The sequence below is a fragment of the Benincasa hispida genome, chromosome 2 (assembly GCF_009727055.1).
Source record: "Benincasa hispida cultivar B227 chromosome 2, ASM972705v1, whole genome shotgun sequence".
NCBI lineage: Eukaryota > Viridiplantae > Streptophyta > Magnoliopsida > Cucurbitales > Cucurbitaceae > Benincasa > Benincasa hispida.
Genome location: NC_052350.1, coordinates 24,983,954 through 24,993,201, shown reverse-complemented (window position 1 = coordinate 24,993,201; position 9,248 = coordinate 24,983,954). Strand labels below are relative to the sequence as shown.

The following is a 9,248-nucleotide window of genomic DNA, read 5'->3' as shown; positions in this document are numbered from 1 at the left end:
GTTTTATCGAGAGTTCGATAAGCAATTAATCTAATGGGAAAAACATAATATTAAACCCAAGCTAGATCTTTTCACTATTGAATTTCACAAAATCTATATCTCTCTCTGATTCTCATTTTAATTTCATGCAAATTTATTTTCATTGCAACAATTCCAAACAACCAATAACCCCCTCCCCCTTCGGTTATTATATTATAAGTTTTTGAATTAAAAAACGTTGTGGCTCCCTGTGGATTCGACTCCGTACTTCACTTTACTACCCATTTTAGAGTAAGCACGAGAAAGTTATTTGATTTGGCCATTGGGTTTAACGACGCCCTATCAATGTCAATCGTTGGATTGTAATGGAATTTCCCTATTCATTGAATGATCTTTCTGATATTGTTGTGTTTCGGTGGCTTTGTGACTTGTTTTCTTCATTGTCTTTGGTTTCTTCTTCCATGCTTTCATTTATCTCTTCAATATTTCTTTCATCCTCTTCATACTCATTACTAGCCTATTCATCCTGTTGATTTTTTATGAATTTTTGTCTCAGATGACAAGATCTTCGTGTTGACAATCACAAAACACTCAGATATAATGGTCGATAACAATTCAAGAGTCAGAGGAGGTAGTACGTTGAGGCTTGAAAATTCTTCTATCGTTTACCAAAAGGTAGCACGATCGTATAGACGATGCTCCTAGAACTAAACAATAGTTCAGTTAAGTAAACGATTGGATGAAGAACTAGACGATCGTGTAGATGACAGTTGACTGAAGTTAGACGATCATGTAGATGACAGTTGAGGAGCTAAACGATCGTATAGATGATTAAGTTCGGAGCTAAACAATCGTGTACACGATGCGATAGGATATACATGATCGTGTAAACGCTTTAGCAAAATCTAAATGATCATAGAGATAAAAAGAAAAGACATAGAAGTTTAAGTGATTTGGCCAAAGGCCTACGTCCATTGTGCAAATTGGGAGGTTCTCTTTTATTACTCTTCAAAGTATTACAGAACGAATGCCTTGCTCTCTCGCTTTCTTATTCACTCTTACATTAATCTCACATTCGTTTTCCTTTATATATGCAGGAAATTTAGTCAATGATGAAGCTCTGGTGGTTACAACATTTAACAGAAGAGGTCGACAATGGTTCAATTGCCAGCTACGATGTTCTTCTTCTTGATTTTGAGCCTTTTTGTAACAATCTCCACCTTTGTAAGAATCCAGAGTTCCTTCCCTCATTGCTTCATTGAGCTGACTTGAGCTAACCTTTTTCAGGTAACTCAAAGCCGAGAAGGTCCAAGCATCTGCCAAACTTGTTTAATGGAATAGTTTTGGTTAGCATATCAGCTGCATTAACAGAGATATGAATCTTCACTACCTCAACTCCCCCTTTCTCAATCTCTTGTTAGATGAAAGGATATTTAATATCAATGTGCTTGGTTTGCTATGAAACTATTGATTCTTAGATAGTTATATTATGCTCTGGTTATCACAATAGATTGTAATTTTTGTTTTGTGTTATGCCAAAATCGTTTAGTACACTTTCAACCACAAACTTTTCTTTACAACCTTAGACAATGCGATGAACTCAGTCTCTATTGTAGAAACGGCCACAACAGGTTGTAAAGTGGCTTTTCAACTAATTAAATTGTTCCCCCCATAGGAAAACATAGCTTGATAGGGAACGTCTTCTGTCCAAGTCCCCTGCATAGTCTGCATCTACATAACTATAAACTTCATCATTGGATGGCTCATTCTGTCTATATAAGACTCTTGCCTCTTTGGATGAACATAGATACCTTAGTATCCACTCGACTGCCTCCTAATGTCTTCTACCAGGGTTTACCATGTGCCTACTAACCATACTTGTTGCATAGGACAGGTCTAGTCTTGTAGAAGTCATAAGGTACATTAGTGATTCCACTGCTTGGGAATAAGGGACAACCTTCATATGGTTCAAATGCTCTTCAACTGTGCTCTTTGGACTATTGGCAGCTGAAAGCTTGAAGTGAGGTGCAAGAAGAGCACCTACTAGCTTAGCACTCTCCATCTTGAACCTCTGCAATATCTTTGAACATTATTCAGATGACTAATAAGAAATTTGCCCTGTTTTCTGTCTCTTTCAATCTTAATGCCTAGAATCCTCCTTGACTCCCCTAGGTCTCATATCAAAATTTTTCTTAAGAAGCATTTTCACTTGCCTCGATTCTTCTTTGGATCTCCCGTGTCATCTACATAGAGAAGTAGATAGACCGGTCCCCTAAAGCTACTAGATTTTGTATAGACACACCAATCACATGAACTCCTTTTGAACCTCATCTTAGAGTTCACTTCATCAAACCTCTCATACCAGCATTTGATAACTTGTAGAAATACAAGTTATTTATACTGTTTTATTTAGATATTATGGCCAAAAGAAAAGAAAGTTGCGTCAATTGTATAGAAATTAGCTAAGAAATGCAAGAATTATAAATTGTCGTCAATACACCCACTGACATCATTGTGATGGTAGAAAAGGATATTTCGAGTCTGTTTTGCAGGAAATCAAGTCACCGCATTCGTTCATGGCTAAAGATAAGCTAAACAACGCATCTACGTCGCATTGCGCCTATCATTCAGGAATAAATTGACGATCAACGCAATGACGACGCATGCGACAATCGATCAAGAGCTAAGTGATCAACGCAATCTCAACCGCATGCGGTAATAAAAAACAACACCGCATGCNGCGACAATCGATCAAGAGCTAAGTGATCAACGCAATCTCAACCGCATGCGGTAATAAAAAACAACACCGCATGCGGGCAAACGATTGAAGATGTGAAGAGCAACGCAATTGTGGAGGATTCTGACGCGTGTACAACTGACCGTTGTGCATTTCAGACGGGATTGATTGCGTAACAGAAGGAATATTCACTCAACCATTTCAGGAACTGCCTTAACAATAAAGTGGGGACCACAAGTCAGAGAGTCAAAGTTTAGTCTATAAATAGCTCCGACCATTCCATTGAAAAATGATGCTTGAATACATAGAAAAATGTATATGCTGATCTGAGAGAGAGACTGGTTGAGCGACTAATCAGAGTAGATCTGGGAAGAATTAAGAGACAAGGCCGAGGGTGAGTCTCCGGGCGAAGAATCTTTTCGATCCCCACCTCTACCATTCCGGGCAAGCCTGAGAGGGAAGCTCTTCTGTTTATCCATTCTACACGCCGGCAAGCAAAACCTCCGTTCAGATCTGTGTCAAGACGTTGACACTCTTCTGTATTTGTTTCTATCTCTTTATCATCACTTGTACTCATCTTCTTAGTCTCTATCATTCACACTATGTATCAGATGCTTAATCTTAGTATTGAATGTTATGGTCATTTCCATTATTATTTCTCTGTCCATTTCTGTTCACCCTTAATTCATTTTCTCCATGACGTTTTCTTAAACCCATGGGTAATTAGCAAGAATTAAACAAGTAAATTAATTGGGTTAAGGAAATAATTAAGTTTAGTCAAGGCATGCTAGACGACATCTTCACCTATGAGAGCAGAAGTGAAGATGTCATTCCGCCTATCGAGAGAGGGTTGGAAGAATGCGTTAACTAAAGTAAGAAGTACTTCTAGAGATGGAAGCAACCTTGTGTTCACCACGTTCATCCCTGTTTCACCATAGAGATATGGTAACGCGGCCGATCACCGAGGTATACGCCAAGGGAAAGCGGAACCTTAGTTACATCTTTAATGTAATTAACAAACTTGCGACGTTTGTACTAATTATTCTTTCTCCTTCTGATTTATCCATAAAGACTTGTCATCGTATACCACGATCCTTTGTATAAACCTCACAGTCAGTCTCGAAATCAGTATCATGTATATCATGTATATTATATCTTGCATCACATTAGCTTAGGTTTATTTTCATTTCAATTTATTTTATTAACGCAACTTTAGTTTATCTGCACAATTTTACTTTACTGCAATTTACTTTCCTGTACAAACACACAATCTTTATTAATTGTATAAACTGGTCACATATATCCCAAATGTACACATTAACGACAATAATCCCTGTGTTCGACCTCGAATTACTCTAAGAAACTTGCATTGGAATTATACTTGGTTTCAGCGCAAGGAAACTTGTGACAACGCATTACTCCATAGCATACTACAAGCATATAGTTAACAACGTATATATCTAGAAGTAGTATCGCATAAAGTGTGCATGAGCAACAACACAGCATAAAATTATATTTTGCGTTACAAGTTTATAGCAACATGAGCTTGTAGCACATCATCATGCATGCACATTACACTCATCAATTCCCAAGTCACCAGCATCTCGGTGCCTGTTTAGGCCATATATGCACTTGTTCAACAAACACATTAGGTCTTCTTCTCTACTTTTCACATAGCCTTGAGGTTGCCTTATGTAAATTGTCTCATTCAACAGCCCATGTAGGAAGGCTGTCTTTACATCCAACTGGTCTAGCTCCTAATCCTTTTCCACAACTAAGGAAAGAAGCAGCCGGATGGAAGGATGCTTCACAACTATAGAAAATACCTCATTGTAGTCAATGTCTTCTTTTTTTAGTGAACCCATTAGCATCAAGCCTAGGCTTGAACCGAGACTTTTGCACACCTGCTAGCTCTTCTTTAAATTTATAACTCCATTTGTATGAGATAGGTTAGTACCCTTTAGGCAAAGGTACTAGTTTCCAAGTGTCATTTTGATTGAGGGACTTCATTTCATCATTCATTGCCTCAATCCATTGCCTAGCATCCGGTCTGTTTATTGCTTTTTCAAAGTTGGAAGGTTCATTATTACTCAAGGAAATAGCAACACTCAATGCTACATTAGCAAAATCAGACTCTTGCTATCTTGCTGGTGGTACAATTGTTCTTCTTGGTTTGTCTCTTGCCAATGAATAGTTATGTAAGTCTTCATGTGTCTCAACTTGTTCAATTGGCACGTACTCACTGGTTTCAGCAGCCTCATCACCTTCTAACTCTAGGTTTTGAGAGGAAGTAGAAGCTCCATGATCATTTTGAGGCTCCACCTCAAATCTAGTGCTACTAGTCTTTGTCACTGTAGAAGATGGTTGTTCTGTCATCATGAACATCTCATTTTCTCTAAAAACCACATATCTACTGTTCACACGCCTTTTTTCAACTGGATGCCACAACCTAAAGCCTTTTACTCTTGGTGTAAAGCCTAAGAACATCACTTTACAACCCTTAGTTTCAACTTCCCTTGGCTTTAGTGTACGTAGCCAACACAACCAAACAATTTCAAGTGTTCTAGCTTAGGTGGTTGCCTTGTTCACCTCTCTTATAGAGTCTTCAGCGCTATGGATTGAGGAAGGCATCTATTAAGAGTGTATATGGTGTAGGAGACAGCTTCAACCCAATATTTTTCAAGCAATAAGGCATTGGACAGCTGACATCTTACTCTTTCTAGCACTATTCTATTTAATCTTTCAGCTATTCCATTTTATTGAGGTGTGTACTCACAGTTCTATGCCTTACTATGCCATGCTCCCTACAAAACAAATTGAACTCCTCTCCAAAAAACTCTAAACCATTATCAATTCTCAAATGTTTAATTTGTTTAGAGGTATGCTTCTCAATCAAGGTCTTCCATTCTTAAATCTACTAAATACTTCATCTTTGGATTTTAAAAAGTAAACCTAACTCTTCCTTGAGTAGTCATCTACAAATGAAAGAAAGTACCTTGCTCTACTTAGAGATGGAGAGTGAGCTGGCTCCCACAAGTCTGAATGTACGTATTCAAGGATTTCCTTTGAAGTGTGCTGTCCTCTGGGGAATTATTATCTTGTTGTTTTGCCTAATATACAATGTTCACAGAATGTAAAGCTATCTCCAACACCCCTTGGAAGAATCCCCTGTTTAGATAGCACTTGCAGCCCTCTCACACTGATATGAGAAAGCCTTTTGTGCCACAACTCATCTTCAGTAGGTTCCTCAACAGTTGCCAACAAGGCCAAGTGTGCCATTTGCACATCCTTGATGACATATAAACCATTTACCTTGGTTGCCACCAAAACCACTTTAGAATCCTTAACAATTTCAAATGTGCCTCTCATACCCTTATATTCACAGCCTATGGTATTGAACATCCCCAAAGAAAGGAGATTCCTCTTCAAAGTAGGAACATGTCTCACGTTCCTTATCAATTTGATTTAACCATCCTGCATTTTCAAGGACACAGACCCTATTCCAACAGCTCTGCAAGTATTATTGTTTCCCATATAGACCAGCCCACTGTCTCACTTCTTATAAGTGTAAAACCATCCCTTGGATAGTGTCATATGAACTGAGTAATCAGAATCTAACACCCAATTCTGAGTCTCTATGGTATTCTGGTCTCCACCTTCTTCAGTAGTAGCTAAAGCATCTGAATAGACTAGGGAATTCTCTCCTACAGCAGTCTCAGTCTTTTTACCCCCCTTATTCTGTTGGTTCAATTTTCTCTTCAAGAAATAACAGTCCTTTTTCATGTGCCCCATTTTGTGACAAAAATGGCACTTTAACTTGGACTTATCACCATTGTTCTGTTTCCTCTTCTCATTTTTCTTATTCTTCCTTTTGAGAATAAGCCTACCTCCTGGTTGATCCTTTTTACTCATTTGCAATTCAAGTTCTCTGACTCTCACAGCTGATATGATAGCTTATGTGGTAATTCTTTCTCTACCATATTTCAATATAGTCTTCACATCTTTGAAAGATTCTGGAAGAGAATTTAGTAGTATGAATGCCTCATTCTCTTCCCTAATATTATCTCTGATTGATCTAAACTCAGAAGACAGTCTTTTGAACTCATTAAGATTATCCGTAAGGGACTTTGCTGCGTCTATCTTGTAAGTGAAGAATCTTTCCCTGAAGAAAGCTTTGTTGGGTAGGTCTTTGTTAAGATATATCTCATTCAGCTTATTCCACAGGGCATAGGCAGTAGGCTGGTCGACAATCTGCCTCAAAATACTGTCTGTGACATTGAGAATAATGGTTCCATATGCATTTAATTCAATAGTCTCTTTGTCTGCCTCAGAGAGTGTTTCAGGGTACTTTGTAGGGTCCGTAATGGCCAAGAGAGTCTTCTGTTGCCCCAAGACTGCTTTAATCTTTGCTTTCTGTAGTTCAAAGTCTATCTTGCCATCAAATTTCTCAATCTCATATCTGATAGTTGCCATTCTTGGTCTTCAAGATTGACTATTCTGAATCAAGAATTCAAATCTTGGAGTTTTCTTGAATTGTTTACTGAGCTCTAATACCACTTGTTGTCCCAAATGACAAGATCTTCACATTAACAATCACAAAATACTCAGATATAACAGTCGATAACAATTCAAGAGTCAAGGGAGGTAGTATGTTGAGGCTTGAAAATCCTTCTGTCGTTTACTAAAAGGTAGCACAATCGTATAGACGATGCTCCTAGAACTAAACGATAGTTCAATTAATTAAATGATTGGATGAAGCATTAGACGATCGTGTAGACAGAAGTTGACTAAAGCTAGACGATCGTGTAGACGATAGCTGAGGAGCTAAACAATCGTATAGACGATTGAATGCAGAGCTAAACAATCTTGTACACAATGCAATAGAATATACACGATCGTGTAAACGATACTTTAGCAAAATCTAAACGATCATAGAGATAAGAAGAAAAGACATAGGAGTTTAAGTGGTTCGGCCAAAGGCGTACGTTCACTGTGCAAATTGGGAGGTTCTCTTTTATTACTCTTCAAAGTATTATAGAACGAATGCCTTGCTCTCTCGTTTTCTTATTCATTCTTACATTAATCTCACATTCGTTTTCCTTTATATATGCAGGCGATTCAGTCAACGATGAAGCTCTGGTGGTTACAACACTTAACAGAAAAAGGTCGACAACAGTTCAACTGCCAGATGCGATGTTCTTCTTCTTGATTTCGAGTCTTTTTGTAACATGAATTATATGATGCAGTTACTCTAACAAATACACAATAATTATAGGAATTCATTAATAAAATCTACATATCATACCTTGGTCTCATCTTCTTTTTCTTGCTCATGTTCTTTTGTATTTACTTTATATTCTTCTTTTTTGTTTCCACTGTCTTTTTCACATTCTGCACGTCTATTTACATTATTATGAACTCATATCACTAACATAGAGTTTTCAAAAAGATCAATATTACCTTGGTCGTTGTCCTTGTTTTTTTGGCTTGAACCTTCACATCTATTGTACAAGCATCTCGTTCTCTCTCTCTTTCTCTTTTTTTTTTTTTTTTTTTTTTTTTTTTTTTTTTTTGCTAATTCTTGAGCTTCCACGTTTTATAACTATTCCTCTAGTCATTATCTCCTTTGTCCCCTATTGTACATACGTTTTTCGTTTTTTGGTTTTCAGAATTATTGAAGTTAGAAATTAGAAAATTACCTCGTCTTCACTATTGACAATGATTGGGTCTTTGTTTGCTTTTTTCTTCCAGTTATTTCAACAGCTCTCAATCTTTCATTGGCGCTTATTCTTCCTTCAATTTTCTCTTTTTTCATACTTTAATCTTTCTTTGATTGTGTTTTAATGGTTGATTATTTTTATATTTATTAGTTAAAATACAAGAATAAATAGAGATATAATCCATTTCTGTTTTGGAATCCTAAAAAAGTAGGAAATAATATTTTATAGGATAATGATTTATTCGATTTGCCTAAAAATTACAATTAAAATTTTGTTTAAAAACACATTCTTATATTTTAAAAAGCATTTAGGTAAATCTTTACTTATTTAAGAAAAATGAAAATCTCTATATATTATATCTAAAGATTTTTGTTCAACACTTATTTCTTACATTGAATAGGGAAAACGGTGTGTAAAATAGATTATATTGGATGGACGAAAAGAAAAAGTGTGCAAGGTGTTAGGTTTCTTTACCTAGGAAAAAGAATGTGGGTACTGTTGATTTTGTTCTCCGTTGATAGAGATAGGTGATATAAGTCCTTCATCTCGCAATCAAATCATTAAAGAAGACCCTTAAATGGGAAAACAAGTTTTAGAGAAGATTATAGTTGAGAAGGCGAAAGATTGTGGAAAGATTTACAATCATTTACCTGGAAAAAATGTTTTTCTCTACTCTTTTTTTTTTTTTTTTTTGTGGGGGGGGGGGCGCTAGAATGGAAGGAATTTTATCTCACGTTGATGTTGTGTTGGGGTTGCCTGAAATGAGTGCTTTTATCCTTCATGGATTAAGTTAAAATACTTTTTAAACCCAA

The 9,248-nt window shown here is 36.7% G+C and overlaps 1 protein-coding gene across 1 annotated transcript; it reads right to left on the bottom strand.

The window, feature by feature from the left end:
• Positions 1–6,670: 6,670 nt before the first annotated feature.
• LOC120072018 lies at positions 6,671–7,189 on the bottom strand. Its single transcript, XM_039024442.1, has one exon. The coding sequence runs from the start codon at positions 7,187–7,189 to the stop codon at positions 6,671–6,673; it is 519 nt and encodes a 172-aa protein (XP_038880370.1).
• Positions 7,190–9,248: the final 2,059 nt, after the last annotated feature.

Bases quoted from the DNA above. Each gene is read 5' to 3' on its own strand.
- LOC120072018 (XM_039024442.1), bottom strand. From the start codon at position 7,189: ATGGCAACTATCAGATATGAGATTGAGAAATTTGATGGCAAGATAGAC.